Source organism: Phyllostomus hastatus, unplaced genomic scaffold, assembly GCF_019186645.2.
Source record: "Phyllostomus hastatus isolate PE091 unplaced genomic scaffold, TTU_PhHast_1.1 phas_contig_148, whole genome shotgun sequence".
Lineage (NCBI taxonomy): Eukaryota > Metazoa > Chordata > Mammalia > Chiroptera > Phyllostomidae > Phyllostomus > Phyllostomus hastatus.
Window position 1 is genome coordinate 23,121,914 of NW_025333607.1, and position 25,371 is coordinate 23,147,284.

The 25,371-nt window shown below is 68.7% G+C and overlaps 2 protein-coding genes across 4 annotated transcripts; both read right to left on the reverse strand.

Moving 5' to 3' along the window:
• Positions 1-3,905: 3,905 nt before the first annotated feature.
• Positions 3,906-10,429, reverse strand: TNNI1 (troponin I1, slow skeletal type). The gene is given in 10 exon segments (XM_045816602.1): positions 3,906-4,152; positions 4,537-4,646; positions 4,935-5,111; positions 5,398-5,448; positions 5,450-5,488; positions 6,182-6,313; positions 6,677-6,718; positions 7,380-7,383; positions 8,014-8,043; positions 10,376-10,429. Coding segments are annotated over 8 exon segments (564 nt in total). The 5' UTR covers positions 8,025-8,043; positions 10,376-10,429; the 3' UTR covers positions 3,906-4,152; positions 4,537-4,538.
• Positions 10,430-14,562: 4,133 nt separating this feature from the next.
• On the reverse strand, positions 14,563-22,495 carry LOC123804309 (troponin I, slow skeletal muscle-like). Of its 3 annotated transcripts, none has more exons than XM_045816433.1 (9): positions 22,368-22,495; positions 19,628-19,657; positions 18,991-18,994; positions 18,288-18,329; positions 17,764-17,895; positions 17,033-17,122; positions 15,995-16,171; positions 15,435-15,544; positions 14,563-14,820 (listed from the first exon to the last, which is right to left on the reverse strand). In XM_045816433.1, the coding sequence occupies exons 2-8, from the start codon at positions 19,636-19,638 to the stop codon at positions 15,437-15,439; spliced, it is 564 nt and encodes a 187-aa protein (XP_045672389.1). In that variant the 5' UTR covers positions 19,639-19,657; positions 22,368-22,495; the 3' UTR covers positions 14,563-14,820; positions 15,435-15,436. The 3 variants fall into 3 exon arrangements, with proteins under 3 accessions (XP_045672389.1, XP_045672399.1, XP_045672380.1); XM_045816443.1 differs by having other exon boundaries at positions 22,364-22,495; XM_045816424.1 differs by lacking the exon at positions 22,368-22,495 and adding an exon at positions 22,188-22,331.
• Between the last annotated feature and the right edge of the window lie 2,876 nt (positions 22,496-25,371).

Below are 25,371 nucleotides of genomic sequence, written 5' to 3' on the forward strand. Positions count from 1 at the left end.
CACGGGTCGTGGGTGTGTTCTCCAGCCACCCGTGCCCGGCGCTGTCCCTGCAGCAGGTCCTCGGCCGGCAGCCACCAAGGGCCACCGGCCACCAAGGGCCACCAGCTCGAGCTCCATTTGTAGTGGCAGACGTCCGGAAACCACCCCCCATCTCTCGACGGGAAAAGGGGGATCAACCGTGGCAGTTCAGCCCTTTCGCACCGAGAACCTGAGCTGCAGGAAAATGTGCCCACAGAGAGGCTGCGGCCTCAGCCCGAACCCTCCCAGGGACAAAGCGGAAAGCCAGCGTGTCCGTCGGGGGGATGAGAAGACGGGAGCGGCCGCGTGGTGTGCAGGAGTTCACACGCACACGCCGACGTCACACAGAGGAGACGCCGAGGGGCACACGCGTGTGTGGACCACGCTCTGCTTCCTGGGAGGGGGGTCATGAGGGCGCCGCGCCCGGGGGTCCCGGGCAGGGGCCACAGCCTGTCTCCAGGCGAGAGAGGCTCCTTCTGTCCCGCCCTCCACTGTGCGTGCGTCCGTCACAGGGTCCTCAGTGCGCACTGCTCACTTCCTGTGGGGCAAGTCCCGGGGCGAGGCCGCCGCCCCCAGGACTCCCGGCCAGCAGGGGGGAAGGGGCCCCATCTCTGCTGCCAGGACCCGCGTCAGGCTCTGGAATCCCCCACCCCCACCCCCACCTTCAAAGGGCAGCTTCTCCTTCCCCAAAGGGGCCAGCGTGGGGATCCCCGCAAGAGCAGGGTAGGAAGTCACACCTGAGAGTCCCCAGGCCTCTCACACACTCACACACACGACCCCGCCCACCGGGGCTCTGCGGCCACGGCACCTGCCCTGGTGCCCAGGTGCGGCCACACTCCCCCACGGGACGGGAGCCCAGGGCCAGGCCGCCCAGCCGGAGCAAGAAGCGGGTGTTGGCACTGGAAGGGGCACGTGCCGGGAGGGCCGGAGGTCGGCCGCCGGTCCAGGTGCTGGGCCTCCGCCTCCTCCGGCTGGGACTCCGAGCTCCGCCCACACGCAGCGTCCTCAGTGGGGCCCCGGGGGTCCGGGGGTCCGGGGACCTGCGTCTCAGTCCCGGGTTAGGTCCGAGACCGCAGGTGAGACGCTGCCCCTCTCTGGGCCTCCAGGCCCAACTGCCTCTCTGCAGCTGGGGCTACAGAGCTCGCGCTGCTTGGCCTCGGGGCCCACGGGCCAGCCCGGGAGGGTGTCGGGGGAGGCAGAGAGGGCCCTGAGCCCAGCCAGGGGCCTCGGGTGGCAGGCTCCGGGGCCTTTTGAGGAGAATGCCCTGCTGTGTCGGGAGGGGGCTGCGGCCTGGCTTGGCCCCGGCAGCCTGGCCTGAGCACCCGCCCGGAACCAAACTGCCCTCCTGGCGGTCCCGCCCGGAGTCTGCGGGGAGTCTGGCTCACTTCGCAGGGGGCCGCCGGGGCTAATGTTTAACTGGCGTCCTCCTCGGCCGGGCACTGCAGCCCGGGCATCTCCAAACGCCGGACCTGCCATAGGCGGGCCGCAGACAGGTGGGGGGCTCGCCGGGGCGGGGTCTGCCGCTGGCCTCCTGACGCTCAGACGGCCGGGTGGCGGCGGGTGGCAGGTGACACCCAGCCCTGGACGCTCCCACCAAGGACCCCCAGGCCCCTCTCAGGCTGCAGAGGGGCCCTCACCGCTGCGGTGTGGGGGCTCGCCACGGGCACCCCCAAGGAGCCCCCACCCCTCCACCCTGCCTCTCACCCGATGCTGTTCGCACACACACGTCCCCTTGGGCGGAGATACCGGGCCTTGCCGGGGGTGGGTGGGGGGCCCTGACCCCCAGCCGCATCCCCGGGGGGAAGCGCTGGCTAGGCTCTGAGGACGCAGACCTGCCCCCAGAACAGGGCGTCCGATCCCCACGGCTGGCTGACCTGCGCTCCAGGTCCCAGTCCGTGGCCACCAAGCCCTGTCACTGAGGGTGGCCGATGAAAGCTCACCACACCTGCACTCCTCCCCCGTCAGTCTGAGGCCACCGCACCCCCCCCTCCAGTTTTGGGGGGTGCCCAAGACTCGGACAAAGCACGCAGCATCCCTCTGTTTGATCGAACCGGTGACCGAACGGTGGACTCAGACACCCAGGTGCCCGGGGTGAGTCCTGGCCCTCGGTTCACCGGTGGAGGGGCATGCACTGCTCTGTGCCTCAGGGACCCCGTCTGGGCACTGGGGGTCAGCTTAGCGCCTTTTGTAGAGGGGGCTGACAGGGCTGAATGAGTCCAGTGCCAGCGGGGCCCAGCGTCCAGGGAAAGGGGGCAGACGCCGCTCAGTGGGGGCCCGGCTCTGCCCCCCGCATCCATCTCAGGGCTGCTGGCCCTTCCTGGGGGCTGCAGTGGGTTTGGGGCCCCTCCACTCCCACGCCGGCCCCCTCCATGGCTGCAGCTCAAGTCCTCAAGTCCCAGCCCCACCCTGAGTTGCTCCCTACCCAAGAGACCTGTGGGCCTTCCCCAAGGAGCCCTCACCTTGGGTGTGTGCAGCCAGCCCCGCCTCCTCCGCCCACGGGCTCTCTCTCCACAGCCAGGTGTTTGTTCTGAGTCAGGCCTGGGGCTGGTCTCGGGTTTGGGAGAGCAGGGTGGGGACCCCAAGCTGCCGGGCCCGGCTCACTGGTGAACGAACAGAACCGAGATTTGGCCTCGGGACTTGGGCCGGCTCCCCCGAGGGGCTGCCGAGAGGCGAAGCAGGCAGCCCAGGCCCTGACCACTGCCGGCCGGGAGGAGCCTTGGCAGGCGGGAAAGGGCGTTTCGTGGACGCCTGGCCACAGACCCCAATCCCTTCCTCTGAGGCAGGGCGGCCCCGAAGGCCCTCCAGCTGAGTGTGTGTGAGTGTGTGAGTGTGTGTGAGTGAGTGTGTGTGTGTCCTGCAGATCACGGTCACTGGGTGTGGTAGGAATGCAGTCTCTGCACCCCTGTCTGCCTGTGTGCCACTCAGCTGCTTGCGGCGGGGACCCGGGCCCATCGCTGCCCCCTGACGCGCCCCACTGCCACTCCCTCGCTGGCTGGCGCTGAGCGGCCCTGGGTGCCAGAGCCTGCCCCGGCGAGCAGCTGGCACTGCACTTTACACCCGGCGTTTATGGCAGACAATACGCTGGGGGCAGAGGGCACAGGGCAGAGGGCAGGATGGGGGTGCACAGGTGGTGGCAGGGGCTCCTCCTGCCCTGGGGGCAGGAGGCTGAAGGGCCCAGGTCAGGCCCAGACGCCTGCTCTGAGGGCTGAGCTCAGCGTCTCCAGGACACGCACTGTGGGGGCGGGGGAGGGGGCTGCCCCAGTGCCATATCCCCACCCCCCAGGCTGGTGCCCTCACCGGGCTTTGGCCCAGATGTTGGGGGATGGAGGAAGGACCTGGCCCAGAGGACAGCCTACCATGGCCCACCCCAGGGGTGGACTCCCTGTCCAGGAGCCTGCAGGAAACAGCTGGGGCCAGGGTGGGTGCAGGTGAGGAAGCCCCAGGATGGATGGGAAGGCGCCACCTGGTGGCCACCTGGGCCCCTGCCCTGCACCTGCAGGACTGGGTGGGGACTGAGAGCCCCGTGATGGCTCCGCCCAGGACAGCCTGGCAGGTCCAGCAGCAGTGGGGACAGGGTCCTTGCTGCAGAGGAAGGGGCGGAGGACTCAGGCCCCATGAGGTCTGGGGGCCCAGGCCCCTCTTGGTGGCTGGAGTCAGAGGGTGGGAAATGGGGGGGCCGGGGCTGATTCCCAGGTCAGAGCAGGTGAGCTGTGTGCCCACCAGGGCAGGTGAGCTGTGCGAGGCCTCTGGGATGGGGCTGAGGGTCCCAGGGGACCCTGGCCACCCTGCTGACCCCCCCCTTAGCCCTCATGCCGTCCAGGCTGCTCGCTGGTGGGGGCGGGGCACCAAGCCCTCTCATCACAGACTCCCCGAGACGCTGGTGACACTGGGCTTTTAATGGAGAGGCCACCGAGCCTGTGGCCACTCTGCAGGTCAGAGCAGCGAGGTCAGAGGGGCGCAGGGCTGGGGCGAGGTCTTCAGACACCACGGTTCTCCTGTGTGTGTCCTCTGGTCCTGCTCCAGGGACAGAAACCTCACTCAGGCTGGCGGGGGAGGGGCGGTGGGGGCTGGTGCAGGTGGGGAGACAGGCAGAGGGAGGACCACCCAGGGGTCCGGAGCCAGTGCAGCCCGGGCCTGTGGGCGCGAGAGGCGGCCATCAGTCCCGGGGACCTGCGTGCATCTGCTGGGTCCCTGACTCCCCCGCCACGCCCGAGACCCCGGGGTTTCCCACTCCAGTGCACCCTGGGCTGCTCCACCGCCCACAGCGGCTCCCCCGGGGCCTCCACTCACGGCCGTCCCAGCCCCCGTCACTGCAGCTCCACTCGGGGCTCCCCACTCCCGGGCCCTGCCCCCTCCCCTGCTGGGTGTTCCCACCCCTGCTGTCCTGAACCTTCACCTCTGACCCCGCCCACACTTCCCACGGCCCCGCCCCTCCACCCAGCCTGGCTCTCCCGGAGGGTCTGCTGGAGCCTCACATGCTGCTGTGGCTGCAAGATGTAGGAACCTGTCCCCAGGTACCTCTAAGGTGAGGTCGGAGTCTTGGCGGCGTCGAACATCTTCTTCCGGCCCTCCATCCCGGACATGGCCTCCACGTTCTTCCTCCAGTCTCCCACCTCCACGGGACGCTCCTGCGGGCAGACCCCAGGCTCAGAGACACCCCACGCCCCTACGCTGACCCTCCACAGGGGACCATGGTTTCCGACCAGTGCCCGCCCGCCTGGGGCCCACAGCTCAGCCTCACCCCCAGGCCCCACCCACGCCCCCTCCAGCTCCCGCTCTGCAGCCCCAGGCCGCCTCCTCCAAGAAGCCTCGCCCTGCGGCTTCAACTCCTTTTCCTGCACCAGCGCCCCGCCCTCTGGGGCCCTGTGGGGGCGGGGCAGGTGGAGCGCGGTGGGCCCAAGGCCGCGAGGCCTCACCTTCTCGGAGTCCTCCTTCTTCACGGACTTCAGGTTGGCCCGCAGGTCCATGGACACCTTGTGCTTGGAGCCCAGCAGGGCGCGCAGCATGGCGTCGGCGGACACGCGGACCCTGCGCAGGGGCGGGCGCTTGAACTTCCCACGGAGGTCCTGCACGGTCAGCTTCAGGTCCTTAATCTGCGGGGGAGGGGCCGGAGCTCAGGGGGGAGCCGGGGGAGTAAGAGGGGCCAGTCCGGTCAGACAGAGGAGTGCGTGCCTGGCCTCGTGGGCTCGGGAGGACCTCCGCGCCCTCCACCTCCGTTCAGGCCCTGCCTGCCAGCTCCAGCCCTGTGGGGCCCGGGTGAGGGGCTGGGGGGCCTTCGAGTCCCGCTGAGCGGCCACCCCCGACCCCGCAGAAGGAGCGGGACCGGCGCACAGCTGCACGTCTGCACCCCGAGTCCCCGCCGAGCCCCCGCCGGCTCACCTCCCTGGTGTTGTGTGCGCACTTGGCCTCGATGTCGTACCTCTCCTCGTCCCACCGTCTCCGCCTTGGCGTGCAGCTCCCGGCACAGGTCCTGGGGGGAGCAGGGGCAGTGGGGGTGCCGAGAGTGGGCACCTCCTGTCCTGCCTCCTCCCTGGTGCCCAGGGCACCCCAGCCCCTCTGCCAGGCCGGTGGTCCCGATAGGAGCCCCTTCCCTCTGAGGTTTGCGATGCCCACCGCTCAGCGAGGGAGCCTGTGTCTCCCTTTCTCAGTGCCTGTGTTTCCTCGAAAGCATTTTCTTCTGGTGAAAATGACACAAGCTGACCGGGGAAGGTTTGAGAGCTGTGTGTGAAATGGAAGTGGCTAACGATGCCACCGCTGGGGGTGACGATGGGTCCCGTATCCTTCCAATCCTTCCACGTCCTTCTCTGCAGCTGCTGGTCTGTCAACAGGGGCCGGTGTGTGGCCACCATGAAAGCCCCCTCCGGAGGGGAGGACAGTATCTCCTGGAGAAGCGGGGTGCCCGAGGTCCTGCCACCTCCCCCTGCAACACCACCCACCTTGTCCACCTCTGCCCGCCCCGTCCGCACGGGGCACTGATGCCCCCAGCTGGGCAGCCTCTGTCCCAGCACCTGTAGGTACAATGGGCTCCAACCCCAGCACCCTCAGGGAGTGTGAGTGAGGAAACGCTGCCCCCAGATTGCAGAGCTGGGAGCCCTGTGAGGTGACAAGCCTGCCACCTGGTGCCAGGCGTCTCCGCAGCTCTGCCCCCAGCTGCCAGGCTCACCTGCAGGGCACTGAGGGACAGGCCACGGGTCTGCAGTGTAGGGACGCGCTCAGCCAGGTAGCGGGACTTCTCTGCCTCTCGCTCCTCCTGCTCCTGGTCCCAGCACTCCTTGGCCTTGGCCAGCATCAGGCTCTGGGCAGAACAGGGCTGGTCAGCCAGGCCTGAGGGGAAGGTGAGCCCCCCGCTGGGCCGGCTGGGGCCTCAGCAGGCTGTGCGGGCTCCCGGTTCCCACGCCCTGGGAGCCTGGGACCAGGACCGGCACTGAGCGTGGCAGCGTGTGGGAACAGATACCATGTGACCACACACGATTGGGGTCCCCGGGACCTGATTTTCCTCCCAGGCTCCTTCTACCCACATCCTCTGCCCACAAGGCTCCAAAGAGAGCCCCTCGGCCCCTCCCTGGCCCCTCCCTGGCCTCCCACCCCTGCCTGCTCACTGCCACCTCCGAGGACCCCCAGTCCCAGGGACCACCTCTGAGCCTGGCTGCATGCTCACCTTCAGCTGGAGTTTGCGGGATGCGGAGATCTTGGATTTTCTCTGCAGGTGAGAAGGGGAGGACAGGTGAGGCAGGGGCTGCAGAACCAACACCCCGGCCAGGACAGGGTGACTGTCTTCCCTTCAAATCCCCCCACGGTGACTGGGCCAGAACTCCCACATTCAGAGAGGGTGGTGGTGGTGGCGGCAGCTCCCTGGACCCAGAGGCCGAGCCCCCACTCTCATCTGGCTCTGCTGGGGCGGGACCCCTGCCAGGCACTGGGGTCCTGTGGCCTCTGGGGGGCCACCCTGCTCATCTGTGGATCAGGGTGCTGAGCGCCCCAACTAAGGTCCGATCATCACAGGCGAACAGCCACAGAAAGGAGCTCTGGATGCTCATACCCAACACCTGGGCTGGACAGGCCCTCAGAGTGGGTCACCCAGGGGCCCTGCTGGGCAAGGGTGCAGGGCAAGGACAAGGTGCTGAGTCACAGCCAGGGTCACCTTCCTGTGACCCCGAGCACTGGGCACCCCTCCCCAGACCCTGAGGAGCCCGTGGTCCAGAAGCTTCACCTACAGCGTCTATTCTGGGAATCTGCTAAGCCCCCTGGGCCCCGCCCCGCCCCAGGTCGGGATCCAATCTCTGGCTCCTGTGCCCCAGGGTCCGCCCCGCCTCCACCGTCCCTGGATTTAACCCGGACAGAGACACCCCACACTGGCTCACCTCGCTTCAGGCACCCATCGCAGGAGGACCAGGGAGAGAGCAGGAGGCAGACAGGGCACGTTATTCCCGCAGCCGCGTCCCACGGGTGGGCAGCTCGTGCGGGCAGGTGAGGTGATGTCAGGGCCCAGGAAGACCCCGGCCTCAAGGGGGGGACCAGTTCAGGGTCCCCGCAGAAGAGAATAAAACCCACGGCCCTCTGGCCTTGCTGGGCGGGGCTTCCCATGCCAGTGGGGGCGCAGGGTGCAAGGTCAGGGGAGCCCAGACTGGGGGCCTGGCAGCTAGAAGCTGCATCCCTGGGTGGCAGGTACGGCCCTGGTAGAGGGTCATCCACCTACCAGGCCGGTGACAGTCACGGCCTGGTGCATATGACACATTGACCAGAACAGACAGACGGACGGACGCTGGAACAGGCCAGCAAGGTCCTCCCAGGCAGCCCGAGGGCTTGAGTTCTGCTCAAAGGGCTGGGGGAATTGGGGGACATGGGGACCCCCGGCACTGGGGATGGTTTCTGTTTTAAGGTCCCGCCTTCTGGGGAGCAGATCGGGGGGTGAGCTGAGGGGGCCCGAGTCCCGGGCTGATTGCTGCTGGCAGGGGCGAGGCAGCAGAGCCCCGAGCGTGGGGTGGGCGTACTCACACTTCCGGCATGGTGGCGGCAGGACAGCACCTGGGGGCAGGGAGGACTCATTAGTGGGGGGCCACGCAGCCCAGCGCCCCAGCCCCACAGGGAAAGAGAGCCAGACCCCAGGAGGAAACGCCCAGGCAGAGTGGGCCCCAGTGGGCGGCGTGGGGCGGGGCCTGTGCCTCTCTCCAGGGGCCGTTCCCGCTCCTCACCGTGTAATGGACACCCGGGCACAGTGAGGCTGCCCCCGGGGAGGGGCCGAGGGAGGCCCTGGTGGGGGCTGAGCCGGTGGGAGGCAGGTAGACAGACCTGTGTCTACCCTGGTCCTCGTCCTGACCACCCCCAGGCCAGCGGGCCTCTCTGCAAAACCGGGGGCTGGGGAAGTCCATTTCCCCTCCACACTTAGCTCTTGAACCCTTGTTTGACCCAAATGTTCCTTGTAAACTAAGCAAAATCCATCCTTGAGAGTAGATGGCTCTGGTCATGAGGGTCACCATGGGAGTCCAGAGTCCTCCAGGGGAGCCCTGGGGGGCCGACAGTTCCAAGCCCCTGACCAGGGAATCCTGGGTCCCCTTTAACCTGACAGGTGGGGGTCCGGGCCAAGTTGGGGCCCTTGAGGGTGCTGAGAGGCCTTCCAGTTCAGGCCTGGCCCATGGAGGGGTGAGGTTGTGCAAAAGGTCAGGGGAGAGAGGGGCCAGCTGGGGACAGTGGCGTGCAGGCAGGCCAGCGGCCCTGACTGGGGCAGGGAGGGAAGGGGGGACCAGCGTTTCCAGGGGGAAGAGCTCGGGCCCAGGAGTTTGGATTTGGTCCAAAGGGCCGTTGTGGAACGGGGTGGAGGGGTGGGACAGCATCCAGAGGACACCTGGGGAGTGGCCCCCTCTGCCTGGAGCCTCTCCTTCCCTTGTGCCTATGAAGCGTCTCCTCGCCCCGTGAGGGGGGCTGGACCACGACTCCTGAGTCCTCTCCAGCTGGCCCCAGCCCTGCCCCTGCTTAGCATGGGGGTGTGGGGGTGGGAGTGCACCCTGGGGGCCGGGGGTGACCCCGGAGTCTCAGCTGTCACCCTGGGCACAGGGGGAGAGGTGGGCACCGCCCACCATGCATTCCCCAGATGCTTGGCTCAAGTTAGATTTCATCGCCAGCTGCTGGTCTGGGGCTCTGCGGCTCCAGAGACGCTGAGAAAGCCCCACAGGAATCTCTGGCTGGGGCAGAGCCACCCGAGGCCCGCCCCCCCCTCCAGCCCGCCCTCCCAGAATGCCGGTCCCAGTGCTGGGCCTCAGCAGTGCGTCTCCTGTCTCCCTCCCGGATGCGCCTCCCCCGCTCCGTGGTGGGCACCTGGTGGGGCTCAGGCCTGCGCAGAGGCCCCTGTCACCAGTGTGGAGCCCACCTGCCCAGCCCGTGCCAGGCCAGGGTCCCCAGCCTGGGCGGTGACACCCAGCAGACAGGACCCGCCGACAGGCCCCGGGGAAGACAGGCAGGGGCCCGATAAGGAGTCAGCGTGCAGACGGCAGCCAATGGGAGGTCGGAGGCCACATTCCTGGTCCCCACAGTGGCCAGCAGGAGATAATCAGAGACACCCCCAGGCGGGGGGTGGGGGACCCAGTGGGGGACTGGGACCAGGCACACAGCTCCCCGAGGCCCCGGGGCCGGGACTGAGACTCTGGGACTGAGTGTGTCAGTGTGAGTGTGCATGGCTGTGTGTGCTGGGGAGGACTGGTCTGCTTGCACAGCTGGAATCAGGGACACACGTTTCAAGTGAGTCTCCTGCTCTTCTTCTCCCTCCTGGTCCCCGCCCCGTCCTTGGACCCAGTTCAAGGGCGTCTGGTGCGTGCTGACTGGCCACGACAAGTGTGGCCCCTCAAGCCTGGCCCCAGGACTGCGAGGGGCTGTCTCCCCCCCGCCCCCATGCAGACGCTGCTCTCAGCCCCCAGTGCAGACAGAGGCCCCGCCCTCTCCCAGCTGTGCAGTCCTCACGGAGGTGGTCAGTGTGCAGGCGCTCAGGTGCGGCCCCGACCTGGAGCCACCTGCCCCTCCTGCTCAGGGCTGGGCAGTCCGCCCCCACCTGCTCTCGTCCTGCCCTGAGGACAGGCGGGCGGGGCAGCTCAGCCACCCCCCAGAGACAGAGACACAGGGGTGCGGGTGTCCTCGGGAGCACCCGGCTCCAGTCTCCCGGGCCTCCGGGGCCCTTTCCCTGGCCCCCTTGTCTCTCTGCCGCGGGCAGGGCTCACTGTCACTGCCCACCAGGCGCCCCCTGAACTTCTTCGTGGAGCCTGTGCCCCCCACCCCATCCCAGGGCTGCCCTCCACAAGGCTCCCTCTCCCCCACTCTCCTGACGCCGCGCCCAAGTGCGGGGTCGGGCTTCCAGGCTGCAGGCACTCACCTGGGGCACGTGGGTCCGGGAGCTGGGCTGGCTCGTCCCAAAGTGGAAGGCAGACTGTGGGGCAGCTCGGAGGGGAGGCTTTGAGGGCTGCGGCCCGCAGGGACTGGCCGGTAAAAATAGAACGGACCTGCTGGCCCTCCCGCCGCCCCCTCCCACCCTCACCTCCCGAAGCCAACACCACACAGGCTCCCACAGAGCTGGCCGACGGGCCGCAGACATGTGGGGGGGCTCAGAGGACGCCCAGATCCTGTGTACACAGAGGTCACCTCTAAGTGACCCCCAGGGAGCCAATGAGGGGAGAGAATGGCCAGGCTGACCCAAGGGGGCTGGAGCAGGGATGGGACCAGGCAGGGACCACCAGGAGTCCTGGGGCTGCAGGGCTGGGGACAGGGGCTGGGGGGACTGTCTCCATGGCTGGATGCCTGTGGCATGGAACAGGGAACACCAGGACCCGAGCCCACATGTTCCGGGGACTCCTGTGATCTCCACTTGGGACTCCAGCAGGCGTCCAGGGCTGAGGTGGCCCAGCCACCGCTGCCCACGGGAGTCTGAGGGTCAACAGATGCCCTGCATCCTGGCCCCATGGGTCCTTAGGAATCCAGGTTTCCCGGGGACCCAGGGGCAGCCCACACCCCAGGCCCAGACCCCAGTGAGACTGTGTCCCCTCTCCCACAGTCCTTGTCACCAGCCACTTGTCGACAGGTCTGCACCTGTTTGCGGGGTATTTTTAGGATGGTCGAAGAACACATAATACCCACCCAATAGTCAGAGAAAGACAATGCCCGCTATGTTAATCCTGTGGCTATTATTGTCGGGCACCTCCTGGTGCCGAACCCAGGCTGGGCCAGGACAAACGGGACACTGGCCCCTATTGGACACCCAGGAGAGGCCTGACCAGTAGCTGGATGTTAAAGAGCTTCACTGGGCCCTTCCTGGTACGGAGAACTGGTGGATGGTGTCTAAGGAGAGGTACCCAGGGAGCCCAGGGAGGGGTAAGGCCCTGCCCTCCTCTCTGGTGAGGACAGGAAGTGATGAAGGCAGGTTGTGGCATCCCTCCAGCATCCCCACCAAGGTCCTTCTAGCATCCCACCTACATCCCCTCCAGCATCCCCTCCTGCATCCCACCTGCATCCTCTCCAGCACTCCCCAGCATCTCCCCAGCATCCCCTCCAGCATCCCCATCTGCATCCCCTCCAGCATCCCCCCAGCATCCCTCCAGGATACCCCTCCAGCATCCCCCCAGCATCCCTCCAGGATACCCCCCAGCATCCCCTCCAGCATCCCTCCAGGATACCCTCCAGCACCCCTCCAGCATCCCCACCACACTCCATCTTCCTGCAGCCCCGGGTCTCACCACCAGGGGGTGCTGCTCTCGTGTGTCCACACCCACCTTCAAGCCACTAAGCTGCCCACCTCTCCTAACTCAGCCTGCTCTGCTTTGGCCCCCAGGGGACTCCAAAGCCCCCTCTGTCCAGACGGTGGTCCTCATGTCTGACCCAAGGCCCCCATGCTGTGGCAGACACCGTGTCCCCGGGCTGCCCTCCAGGGTACGGACAGCGGGGCCCTGGGCTCTCACCCGGAAGGAGATGGTCCTGGGGCTGGAGCGCTGCAGGGAGCTGCTGTAGGTGGCCCTGGGGGAGGGGGACGTGCCCTCCTCTTCCTCCTTCCTAGGAATTTTCACTAGGCTGGGGCTGCTCCTGAGGCTGGGGCTGCTCCTGAGGCTGGGGCTGCTCCTGAGGCTGGGGCTGCTCCCTGGGCTGGGGCTCCTCCCTGGGCTGAGGCTGCTCCCTGGGCTGAGGCTGCTCCCTGGGCTGGGGCTGCTCCCTGGGCTGAGGCTGCTCCCTGGGCTGGGGCTGCTCCCTGGGCTGGGGCTGCTCCCTGGGCTGAGGCTGCTCCCTGGGCTGGGGCTGCTCCTGATGCTGGGGCTGCTCCCTGGGCTGAGGCTGCTCCTGGACCACAAGCTCAGGCTTCTTCCAGACCTTGCCTCTTGTCGGGACCAGCTTTGTCACTGAGACCACTGGCTTCTCAAAGGATAACGTTTTCTCAGACACCGTGTCCTTCCTGAACTTGACGTCTTCCCTGGGACCTGAGCCAGCCTGCTCCCGCAGCTCCTGTGAGCCCCGGACGGCAGGTTCTGGGGCGGGGAGCCTCCGTGGTGTGTGGTCCGTTGGAGCCTAGCAGCCTCTGAGAGGACTCCCTCCCCACCACCCCCCAGGGTGGGCCCCAGCCCAGAGGGGTCTCCCAGATGTCCTAAGTGTCCCCAGCTTCTCTGCACCAAGAGCCACAGCTCACCCAAGGGGACGTGGTCACCCCACAACCTGCTGCTCAGAAAGGTGTCCAACCCCGCTGAGACACCTGACCGGCCCCTTCACGTCCATCCTGGGTGTCACGGTCCTCTGGAGAGGGGGACACACAGGGAACTGGGGGCGACGCAGGGACGGAGGTCAGTCTCCAGGAGGGACCTCAGCGGGTACAGTTATGGAAACCCCACGGTAGAAAAAAACTCAGGACACAGAAAGGGGCTTATTTGACCCTGAGGGGCACACGGGTACCTGCAGGATGTGTGTGTGTGCGTGTGTGTGTGCGCGCGCATACGCGAGGCCCGGGGACTCTCAGGTGTGACTTCCAACCCTGCTCTTGCGGGGACAGGGATTCCCGGGGATCCCCACGCTGGCCCCTTTGGGGAAGGAGAAGCTGCCCTTTGAAGGTGGGGGTGGGGGTGGGGGATTCCAGAGCCTGACGCCGGTCCTGGCAGCAGAGATGGGGCCCCTTCCCCCCTGCTGGCCGGGAGTCCTGGGGGCGGCGGCCTCGCCCCGGGACTTGCCCCACAGGAAGTGAGCAGAGCGCACTGACGACCCTGTGACGGACGCACGCACAGTGGAGGGCGGGACAGAAGGAGCCTCTCTCGCCTGGAGACAGGCTGTGGCCCCTGCCCAGGACCCCCGGGCGCGGCGCCCTCATGACCCCCCTCCCAGGAAGCAGAGCGTGGTCCACACACGCGTGTGCCCCTCGGCGTCTCCTCTGTGTGACGTCGGCATGTGCGTGTGAACTCCTGCACACCACGCGGCCACTCCCGTCTTCTCGTCCCCCCGACGGACGTGCTCACTTTCCGCTTCACCCTGTGTGTGTGAGTGTGTGAGTGTGTGTGAGTGCGTGTGTGTGTCCTGCAGATCACGGTCACTGGGTGTGGTAGGAATGGCATCTCTGCACCCCTGTCTGCCTGTGTGCCACTCAGCTGCTTGTGGCGGGGACCCGGGCCCATCGCTGCCCCCTGAGCGCCCCACTGCCACTCCCCCGCTGGCTGGCGCTGAGCGGCCCTGGGTGCCAGAGCCTGCCCCGGCGAGCAGCTGGCACTGCACTTTACACCCGGCGTTTATGGCAGACAATACGCTGGGGGCAGAGGGCACAGGGCAGAGGGCAGGATGGGGGTGCACAGGTGGTGGCAGGGGCTCGTCCTGCCCTGGGGGCAGGAGGCCGAGGGCCCAGGTCAGGCCCAGACGCCTGCTCTGAGGGCTGAGCTCAGCGTCTCCAGGACACGCACTGTGGGGGCGGGGGAGGGGGCTGCCCCAGTGCCATATCCCCACCCCCCAGGCTGGTGCCCTCACCGGGCTTTGGACCCAGATGTTGGGGGGATGGAGGAAGGACCTGGCCCAGAGGACAGCCTACCATGGCCCACCCCAGGGAGTGGACTCCCTGTCCAGGAGCCTGCAGGAAACAGCTGGGGCCAGGGTGGGTGCAGGTGAGGAAGCCCCAGGATGGATGGGAAGGCGCCACCTGGTGGCCACCTGGGCCCCTGCCCTGCACCTGCAGGACTGGGTGGGGACTGAGAGCCCCGTGATGGCTCCGCCCAGGACAGCCTGGCAGGTCCAGCAGCAGTGGGGACAGGGTCCTTGCTGCAGAGGAAGGGGCGGAGGACTCAGGCCCCATGAGGTCTGGGGGCCCAGGCCCCTCTTGGTGGCTGGAGTCAGAGGGTGGGAAATGGGGGGGCCGGGGCTGATTCCCAGGTCAGAGCAGGTGAGCTGTGTGCCCACCAGGGCAGGTGAGCTGTGCGAGGCCCCTGGGATGGGGCTGAGGGTCCCAGGGGACCTTGGCCACCCTGCTGACCCCCCCCTTAGCCCTCATGCCGACCAGGCTGCTCGTTGGTGGGGGCGGGGCACCAAGCCCTCTCATCACAGACTCCCCGAGACGCTGGTGACACTGGGCTTTTAATGGAGAGGCCACCGAGCCTGTGGCCACTCTGCAGGTCAGAGCAGCGAGGTCGGAGGGGCGCCGGGCTGGGGCGAGGTCTTCAGACACCGCGGTTCTCCTGTGTGTGTCCTCTGGTCCTGCTCCAGGGACAGAAACCTCACTCAGGCTGGCGGGGGAGGGGCGGTGGGGGCTGGTGCAGGTGGAGAGACTTGCAGAGGGAGGACCACCCAGGGGTCCGGAGCCAGTGCAGCCCGGGCCTGTGGGCGCGAGAGGCGGCCATCAGTCCCGGGGACCTGCGTGCATCTGCTGGGTCCCTGACTCCCCCGCCACGCCCGAGACCCCGGGGTTTCCCACTCCAGTGCACCCTGGGCTGCTCCACCGCCCACAGCGGCTCCCCCGGAGCCTCCACTCACGGCCGTCCCAGCCCCCGTCACTGCAGCTCCACTCGGGGCTCCCCACTCCCCGGCCCTGCCCCCTCCCCTGCTGGGTGTTCCCACCCCTGCTGTCCTGAACCTTCACCTCTGACCCCGCCCACACTTCCCGCGGCCCCGCCCCTCCACCCAGCCTCGCTCTCGGAGGGTCTGCTGGGGCCTCACATGCTGCTGGGCCCAGTTTCCCCAGAGGGCGGGCGTCTGTGCTCTCCGCACAGAGCCCCACCCGATGTGGGCAAGGCCTGGGGGGCAGGACCCCTTGCAGACTCCCCGAGCCCAAGGGCCCTGGCTCAGACAGAGCCCCGCCGAGGGCCAGCGCGACCCCAGGTTCCCTTCAGTGGCTCCAGGTGGGTCTGGTCCTTATGCTCCTGCCCTGCACCGGGTCCCTGTCACCCTCTGACCCCCGGTGCCCCCAACAGGAGGTAAGGGTCCCCAGCCACCTCTACTGGGGGGCCGGAGCCTTGGCGGCGTCGAACATCTTCTTCCGGCCCTCCATCCCGGACATGGCCTCCACGTTCTTCCTCCAGTCTCCCACCTCCACGGGACGCTCCTGCGGGCAGACCCCAGGCTCAGAGACACCACACGCCCCCGCGCTGACCCTCCACAGGGGACCATGGTTTCCGACCAGTGCCCGCCCGCCTGGGACCCACAGCTCAGCCTCACCTCCAGGCCCCGCCCACGCCCCCTCCAGCTCCCGCTCTGCAGCCCCAGCCTCACCTCCAGGCCCCCGCCCACCCCCCTCCAGCTCCCGCTCTGCAGCCCCAGCCTCACCTCCAGGCCCCGCCCACCCCCCCTCCAGCTCCCGCTCTGCAGCCCCAGCCTCACCTCCAGGCCCCGCCCACACCCCCTCCAGCTCCCGCTCAGCAGCCCCAGGCCGCCTCCTCCAAGAAGCCTCGCTGTGCTGGTGGGGCTCCTTTTCCTGCACCAGCGCTCCGCCCTCTGGGGCCCTGTGGGGGCGGGGCAGGTGGAGCCCGGTGGGCCCAAGGCCCCGAGGCCTCACCTTCTCGGAGTCCTCCTTCTTCACGGACTTCAGGTTGGCCCGCAGGTCCATGGACACGTTGTGCTTGGAGCCCAGCAGGGCGCGCAGCATGGCGTCGGCGGACACGCGGACCCTGCGCAGGGCTGGGCGCTTGAACTTCCCGCATTGGTCGAGCACCGTCAGCTTCAGGTTCTTAATCTGCGGGGGAGGACCGGAGCTCGCTGGAGGGGGGCACCACTGGGCCAGAGATGCGCCCCAGATATTCCAGACCCCCCGGACATGCCGACGCACCCCCTCCCTCTGCAATCAGCCGCGTGTGTGTGGCCAGATGGACGATGAGTAAGGGACAGACAGAGCCGCCCCCCTCCCCCTCGGGGGCCGAGAGCAGAGGGGCGTCCTGCTCCCAGTGTGCTGAGCCTCCTCCAGCCCCTGCGCCTAACTGGTCCTCCCCGCCCAGCCTTGGTCCTGGGGTGCGGATAAACCGCAGGTCCTGACCCCTTGGGGGGGCGGTTTCCAGGGCTTCACGGCTGGGGAGCTGGTGGACCCACAGAGGACACGGCCAGGAAGGGGCGGGCGGTGGCTCTGGGACCTCCCTCCCCCTCTGCGTGGCCCGTGCACAGAGAAGCAGGGGCGGTGCCCTCATGCCCTGAGCATCTGGGGACAGTCAAGGGAGCTGCAGCCGTGGAGTGTGTGACTGGGGCCCCTCTGGCCCTTGGTGCCCCCCTGGGAGGTGCCCGGAACAGCACCGGACTGGCCCGCAGGTGTGAGGGAGGGGCAAAGGCACAGGAAGGCCGATCCCACGGGAGGAAGTTACTCCCGGGCGCGTGCGTCTGCGTGGTGAGTGAGAGCGGCCGCCCCGTTGCAGGCAGGAGTGCGTGGGCTCGGGAGGACCTCTGCGCCCTCCCTCTCGGCCAGCTCCAGCCCTGTGGGGCCCGGGTGAGGGGCTGGGGGGCCTTCGAGTCCCGCTGAGCGGCCACCCCCGACCCCGCAGAAGGAGCGGGACCGGCGCACAGCTGCACGTCTGCACCCCGAGTCCCCGCCGAGCCCCCGCCGGCTCACCTCCCTGGTGTTGTGTGCGCACTTGGCCTCGATGTCGTACCTCTCCTCGTCCACCGTCTCCGCCTTGGCGTGCAGCTCCCGGCACAGGTCCTGGGGGGAGCAGGGGGAGTGGGGGTGCCGAGAGTGGGGACCTCCTGTCCTGCCCCCTCCCTGGTGCCCAGGGCACCCCAGCCCCTCTGCCAGGCCGGTGGTCCCGATAGGAGCCCCTTCCCTCTGAGGTTTGCGATGCCCACCGCTCAGCGAGGGAGCCTGTGTCTCCCTTTCTCAGTGCCTGTGTTTCCTCGAAAGCATTTTCTTCTGGTGAAAATGACACAAGCTGGCCGGGGAAGGTTTGAGAGCTGTGTGTGAAATGAAAGTGGCTAACGATGCCACCGCTGGGGGGTGACGATGGGTCCCGTATCCTTCCAATCCTTCCACGTCCTTCTCTGCAGCTGCTGGTCTGTCAACAGGGGGCCGGTGTGTGGCCACCATGAAAGCCCCCCTCCGGAGGGGAGGACAGTATCTCCTGGAGAAGCGGGGTGCCCGAGGTCCTGCCACCTCCCCCTGCAACACCACCCACCTTGTCCACCTCTGCCCGCCCCGTCCGCACGGGGCACTGATGCCCCCAGCTGGGCAGCCTCTGTCCCAGCACCTGTAGGTACAATGGGCTCCAACCCCAGCACCCTCAGGGAGTGTGAGTGAGGAAACGCTGCCCTCAGATTGCAAAGCCTGCCCCCAGCTGCCAGGCTCACCTGCAGGGCACTGAGGGACAGGCCCCTGGTCTCCAACTTGGGGACGCGCTCAGCCAGGTAGCGGGACTTCTCTGCCTCTCGCTCCTCCTGCTCCTGGTCCCAGCACTCCTTGGCCTTGGCCAGCATCAGGCTCTGGGCAGGACAGGGCTGGTCAGCTAGGACTGGGCCCAGGCTCCTCCCCAGTCCAGGCATTTAGGGAAGGCGGGCCCCCCGCTGGGCCGGCTGGGGCCTCAGCAGGCTGTGCGGGCTCCCGCTTCCCACGCCCTGGGAGCCTGGGACCGGGACTGGCACTGAGCGTGGCAGCGTGTGGGAACAGATACCATGTGACCACACACGATTGGGGTCCCCGGGACCTGATTTTCCTCCCAGCCTCCTCCTACCCACTTCTGTCTGCCCACAAGGCCCCAAAAAGAGTCCCTGGCCCATGCCTGGCCCCTCCCTGGCCTCCCACCCCTGCCTGCTCACTGCCACCTCCGAGGACCCCCAGTCCCAGGGACCACCTCTGAGCCTGGCTGGATGCTCACCTTCAGCAGGAGTTTGCGGGATGCGGAGATCTTGGATTTTCTCTGCAGGTGAGAAGGGGAGGACAGGTGAGGCAGGGGCTGCAGAACCAACACCCCGGCCAGGACAGGGTGACTGTCTTCCCTTCAAAGCCCCCCATGGTGACTGGGCCAGAACTCCCACATTCAGAGAGGGTGGTGGTGGTGGCGGCACCTCCCTGGACCCAGAGGCCGAGCCCCCACTCTCATCTGGCTCTGCTGGGGCGGGACCCCTGCCAGGCACTGGGGTCCTGTGGCCTCTGGGGGGCCACCCTGCTCATCTGTGGATCAGGGTGCTGAGCGCCCCAACTAAGGCCCGATCATCACAGGCGAACAGCCACGGAAAGGAGCTCTGGATGCTCACGCCCAACACCTGGGCTGGACAGGCCCTCAGAGTGGGTCACCCAGGGGCCCTGCTGGGCGAGGGTGCAGGGCAAGGGCAGGGTGCTGAGTCACAGCCAGGGTCACCTTCCTGTGACCCCGAGCACTGGGCACCCCTCCCCAGACCCTGAGGAGCCCGTGGTCCAGAAGCTTCACCTACAGCGTCTATTCTGGGAATCTGCTAAGCCCCTGGGCCCCGCCCCCGCCCCAGGTCGGGATCCAATCTCTGGCTCCTGTGCCCCAGGGTCCGCCCCGCCTCCACCGTCCCTGGATTTAACCCGGACAGAGACACCCCACACTGGCTCACCTCGCTGCAGGCACCCATCGCAGGAGGACCAGGGAGAGAGCAGGAGGCAGACAGGGCACGTTATTCCCGCAGCCGCGTCCCACGGGTGGGCAGCTCGTGCGGGCAGGTGAGGTGACGTCAGGGCCCAGGAAGACCCCGGCCTCAAGGGGGGGACCAGTTCAGGGTCCCCGCAGAAGAGAATAAAACCCCCCACGGCCCTCTGGCCTTGCTGGGCGGGGCTTCCCATGCCAGTGGGGGCGCAGGGTGCAAGGTCAGGGGAGCCCAGACTGGGGGCCTGGCAGCTAGAAGCTGCATCCCTGGGTGGCAGGTACGGCCCTGGTAGAGGGTCATCCACCTACCAGGCCGGTGACAGTCACGGCCTGGTGCATATGACACATTGACCAGAACAGACAGACAGACGGACGCTGGAACAGGCCAGCAAGGTCCTCCCAGGCAGCCCGAGGGCTTGAGCTCTGCTCAAAGGGCTGGGGGAATTGGGGGACATGGGGACCCCCGGCACTGGGGACGGTTTCTTTTTAAGATCCCGCCTTCTGGGGAGCAGATCCGGGGGGTGAGCTGAGGGGGCCCGAGTCTGGGGCTGATTGCTGCTGGCAGGGGCGAGGCAGCAGAGCCCCGAGCGTGGGGTGGGCGTACTCACACTTCCGGCATGGTGGCGGCAGGACAGCACCTGGGGGCACGGAGGACTCATTAGTGGGGGGCCACGCAGCCCAGCGCCCCAGCCCCACAGGGAGAGAGAGCCAGACCCCAGGAGGAAACGCCCAGGCAGAGTTGGCCCCAGTGGGCGGCGTGGGGCGGGGCCTGTGCCTCTCTCCAGGGGGCCGTTCCCGCTCCTCACCGTGTAATGGACACCCGGGCACAGTGAGGCTGCCCCCGGGGAGGGGCCGAGGGAGGCCCTGGTGGGGGCTGAGCCGGTGGGAGGCAGGTAGACAGACCTGTGTCTACCCTGGTCCTCGTCCTGACCACCCCCAGGCCAGCGGGCCTCTCTGCAAAACCGGGGGCTGGGGAAGTCCATTTCCCCTCCACACTTAGCTCTTGAACCCTTGTTTGACCCAAATGTTCCTCGTAAACTAAGCAAAATCCATCCTGAGAGTGGACAGCTCTGGTCACAAGGGTCACCATGGGAGTCCAGAATCCTCCAGGGGAGCCCTGGGGGGGCCGACAGTTCCAAGCCCCTGACCAGGGAATCCTGGGTCCCCTTTAACCTGTCAGTTGGGGGTCCGGGCTAAGTAGGGGCCCTTGAGGGTGCAGAGGGGCCTTCTGGTTCAGGCCTGGCCCATGGAGGGGTGAGGTTGTGCAAAAGGTCAGGGGAGAGAGGGGCCAGCTGGGGACAGTGGCGTGCAGGCAGGCCAGCGGCCCTGACTGGGGCAGGGAGGGAACGGGGGGACCAGCGTTTCCAGGGGGAGGAGCTCGGGCCCAGGAGTTTGGATTTGGTCCAAAGGGCTGGTGTGGAGCGGGGTGGGGGGGTCAGCATCCAGAGGACACCTGGGGAGTGGCCCCCTCTGCCTGGAGCCTCTCCTTCCCTTGTGCCCATGAAGCATCTCCTCGCCCCGTGAGGGGGGCTGGACCACGACTCCTGAGTCCCCTCCAGCTGGCCCCAGCCCTGCCCCTGCTTAGCATGGGGGTGTGGGGGTGGGAGTGCACCCTGGGGGCCAGGGGTGACCCTGGAGTCTCAGCTGTCACCCTGGGCACAGGGGGAGAGGTGGGCACCGCCCACCATGCATTCCCCAGATGCTTGGCTCAAGTTTGATTTCATCGCCAGCTGCTGGTCTGGGGCTCTGCGGCTCCAGAGACGCTGAGAAAGCCCCACAGGAATCTCTGGCTGGGGCAGAGCCACCCGAGGCCCTCCCAGAATGCCGGTCCCAGTGCTGGGCCTCAGCAGTGCGTCTCCTGTCTCCCTCCCGGATGCGCCTCCCCCGCTCCGTGGTGGGCACCTGGTAGGGCTCACGCCTGCGCAGAGGCCCCTGTCACCAGTGTGGAGCCCACCTGCCCAGCCCGTGCCAGGCCAGGGTCCCCAGCCTGGGCGGTGACACCCAGCAGACAGGACCCGCCGACAGGCCCCGGGGAAGACAGGCAGGGGCCCGATAAGGAGTTGGTGTACAGACGGCAGCCAATGGGAGGTCGGAGGCCACATTCCTGGTCCCCACAGTGGCCGGCAGGAGATAATCAGAGACACCCCCAGGCGGGGGGTGGGGGACCCAGTGGGGGACTGGGACCAGGCACACAGCTCCCCGAGGCCCTGGGGCCGGGACTGAGACTCTGGGACTGAGTGTGTCAGTGTGAGTGTGCATGGCTGTGTGTGCTGGGGAGGACTGGTCTGCTTGCACAGCTGGAATCAGGGACACACGTTTCAAGTGAGTCTCCTGCTCTTCTTCTCCCTCCTGGTCCCCCGCCCCGTCCTTGGACCCAGTTCAAGGGCGTCTGGTGCGTGCTGACTGGCCACGACAAGTGTGGCCCCTCAAGCCTGGCCCCAGGACTGCGAGGGGCTGTCTCCTCCCCCCCCCCCGTGCAGACGCTGCTCTCAGCCCCCAGTGCAGACAGAGGTCCCGCCCTCCCCCAGCTGTGCAGCCCTCCCTGAGGCGGTCAGTGTGCAGACGCTCAGGTGCGGCCCCGACCTGGAGCCGCCTGCCCCTCCTGCTCAGGGCTGGGCAGTCCGCCCCCACCTGCTCTCGTCCTGCCCTGAGGACAGGCGGGCGGGGCAGCTCAGCCACCCCCCAGAGACAGAGACACAGGGGTGGGGGTGTCCTCGGGGGCACCCGGCTCCAGTCTCCTGGGCCTCCGGGGCCCTCTCCCCGGCCCCTTTGTCTCTCTGCCGCGGGCAGGGCTCCCTGTCAGTGCCCACCAGGCGCCTCCTGGAGCCCGTGCCCCCGCCCAGTCCCCAGGGCCGCCCCTCCCAGGGGCTGCTTCTCCCTCCTGGGACCTGCGGGCTGGCCCGCGGGGAAGACGAGACCACTCGGCCGTGCCCTGGGCTCTTGGAGCTGCTGGTGGGAAGTTCTGCTCTGGCTTTGTCGGTCCTCCCGGCAGGAGGGTGTCCCTCCTCTGGACGAGACACCGTGCTGGGGGTGGGGGGTGTTTGGGAGTTGCGTGCGCCCCCGGGGAACCCCCTGGGCCATGGAGCCGGTCCTGCTCCACCTCCAGCCCTCGGTTCTCCCGACGCCGCGCCCAGTGCGGGGTCGGGCTCCCCGGCTGCAGGCACTCACCTGGGGCAGCGTGAGTGCGGGAGCTGGGCTGGCTCGTCCCCCAGTCGAAGTGGAACTGCGGGGCGGCTCGGAGGGGAGCCTTTGAGGGCTGCGGCCCGCAGCCACTGGCCGGTAAAAATAGAACGGACCTGCTGGCCCTCCCGCCGCCCCCTCCCCCGGCCCACACACACACTCACTCACACAGCTGGCCCGGGGCTGCAGACTCGTGTGGGGGTGAGAGTGGCCGGCGGACCCGAGGGGCCGGAGCAGCGGTGCGCCCGGAGGGGGGGTGGGGGCGGGGCACCCACGGACCCTGGGCTGCAGCGCTGGGGGCGGGGTGGGGGGTGAGGGCCTGTTCCATGATGCCACGACCCCTCTGTCATGGAAAAGGGAAAGGGACTCCGTGGGACGTGTCCCCTCTCCCCGCTGCCCTTTGTCCAGCCACACGTGCACAGGTCCGCACCTGTTTGCAGGGTATTTTTAGGGTGGTTGACGACACACGACACCCCGTGGTCAGGAGAGACAATGCCCGCTACGCTGACCCTGCGGCTGTAATTGTCCGGCCTCTGCCGACCCGGGCCCCGCCCGGAGGCCCTCGGGCAGCCTGGCCGACCGCCGGATGTTGGGGCGCTACCCGGGGCCTCACCGGCGGGGGGCGGGGAGCGCCGGTGGGCGGAGTCCGAGGAGAGGCACCCACGGCGCCCAGGGGGCGCTCAGGCCCTGCCTTTCGGACCCCGTCGCTCTGAGACCCAGCCCCGGCCGCCTGAGGCCCTGCCAGGTCGGCCGGGGAAGGCTCGGCTGGACGGCCGCCCGGCGAGGGGACAGGGTCCAGCTGTCTCGGGGGCTGGGTCCCACCTGTCCTGGGGGAGGGCGGGGGCGGGGCGGCGTGGGACTCCCAGGCCAGCACGAGCCAGAGGGCAGCCGGGGTCAGAGGAGGAATGGGGGGCGGGGGCTGGCGCCGAGACCCCGGGCGTCCGCGCTGGCGTGGCTGACCATGTCTACGAGTTAGACAAGAACTTTCTTGTAACGCATCAGTACGCACACAAACAATGAGTTCTCCGCGTGGGCCCGCCTGCTCTCGGGAAGGAGAGACAGAGAGAGCGCGGACTGACGGACACGTGAGCAACCGGCGGTCAGAACCGCCCGAAACCGGGTGGAGCGGGGCCCCTCCGCACGGGGAGTCGCGGGCTCTGAGGGTCTCCGGCCGTGCCTGCCCAGGCGCTGCTGGGGCAGAGTGGGGGCAGGGTCCCTGTCCCCGGTCCAGAGCCCCCTCCCAGGACGCGCGAGGTCGCGGGCGGGGGAGGAAGTGTCTGGCCAGGGGAGCTCAGCCTGGGGAGGGCGTGGAGTCGGGGCCCCATCCTCCCGCTGCCCGGCACTGGGCGGGAAGCGAGGAGCCCAGATTAGCCGGTGACCGGACGCGGCAACGTCCGTCTTCCAGGCTCGGAGACAGCGGCCTCGGCCCCTCCGCCCCTCCCCCGGCACCGCCAGCCGCGGCCCCTCCCCCACCGCTCCAGAGCCAGGCTTCCGGCGGCTGAGCTCCGAGTGGAGGCCCGACACCCTCGCCCCTCCGTGCTCTGCCACAGGGGGGCTCACCGCGCGGGCGACACAGGCCAGGGCGACGCGTTCCCAGCTGAGCCCTCCGGAGCCTCCCCCTCCACCTGTGACCCGGGGGCGGGCAGCCGGGCGCTGAGGCGAGGCCGCCTGGAGGGACCCCACCCCACACCCGCGGGGCCTGCCTGCGGGGAACCGCGGACAAGTGTCCGCTCTCCAAGCCCCCCGGAGGCGGGCGCTGCTCTTCGCCGCATGCTGGGAAGGAGGAGACGGGGCTGAGCCCCCCCCCCACCCCCGGGCCCACAGGCGAGGGGGGGCCAGAGCCCGGCCCCGCCGGCGCCCAGCACGGTGTCGGCCGGCGCGGCGGCCTCCCCTGGGACCCCGGAATGGACGTCGAACCCACGGGAGCGTCAAAACCGTGCGTGATGCTCAGAGTGAGCGACTCTCCGAGCAGCTCGCTGCGCGCGGCGCGGCCGTGTGCGCGGACGGATGGTGTTGGTGCGGTTTTCAGGCGGAGAACCCGCGCGGGGGGGCCTGGGCGGGGCCGGGGGGCGGAGTGGCAGCCCACGGGGCCAGCTGCAGCCGGAGAAGAGGGTGGGCGGGCCTGGCCAAAGCCTCCTCCCCGGCCTCCCCCGCCGCTGCCTCCCACACCCCCCGCCGCTGCCCGAACCCGGAGCCTCCCTTTCGCCCGGAGCCGCCCGCCCCGCCCCGCCCACCTTCTCCCGGCCGTCCAGCCCCCGGGCCGCCACCCCCGGCCCCGGCCCGCGCTGCGCCGCCCGCTGCGCCCTGACACCTGGGAGCCTGCGGCCAGGTCCCGGCAGGCCCCTGCTGCACGCCAGGCTGCCTCTCCAGAAACCCCGTAATGAGCAGGTGGGGTTTGGGGCTGATCCTGTGGAGCCGGGGCGGGGTGGGGGGCGCGGAGGGGGAGAAGGACCTGGGAAACCAGGGCGCACCCCACCCTGGGAAGAGGCGGCGCAGGAGCCGTCCGCGAGGCCGGGACGGGAGCCCAGCTCCCGGTCTCCCGCTGCCGCGGTCCCCTCCCGCGTCCTGCCCCAGGCCTCCCCTGCCAGCGCCCGGCCCCCGGAACCTCCGCCCTGCCCCGGCCCACCGGCGCCTCCCAGCCCCGACACTGGGGGGCTCTGCCTTGCTCCTCGGAGCCCGCAGGTCCCCACCGCGGGAGCGCCCCCTTCCAGGCCTGCTGGGAACCGCCCTTCCCCCGTCTCCACCCCGGACTCCACCCGTCGCTCCTGCCACCCGCCACTCCGCCAGAGCTGCTCTCGGGGTCCAGGGACGTTGTCCCCTCTCTCGGGGGTGCCTTTCCTCTTTCCGCCGAGAAGCTGTTCCGGGCAGGCGAGGGGCTCCTGCTGTATGCGCCCCCCCCCCCCACACCCCGCGCCTCCGCGTGGCTCGGGGCGGGGCAGGGCAGGCCCCTGCCAGCCCCGCGGTTTTCAGCCTGCCGGATGCCGGAGGGCTGAGCAACGCAGACTCGGGGCCCACCCAGAGGACCTGGCTGCGCAGGTCTCGGGTGGGGCCCGGAAATTTGCATTTCTAACAAGTTCTCAGGTGATGCTGCTCTCCTGGGCGCCCCACTCTGAGAACCCGGGCGGGGAAACCAGTTAGGGAAAGAGGCACCCTGGCCCGCGGCCGCACCCTT

Bases quoted from the DNA above. Each gene is read 5' to 3' on its own strand.
- LOC123804309 (XM_045816433.1), bottom strand. The intron at 17,896-18,287 runs GTGAGCATCCAG...TGTCCTGCCCAG, and splicing joins CCCGCAAACTCCTGCTGAAG to AGCCTGATGCTGGCCAAGGC. The intron at 15,545-15,994 runs GTGAGGCCTCGG...GTCTGCCCGCAG, and splicing joins AGAAGGAGGACTCCGAGAAG to GAGCGTCCCGTGGAGGTGGG.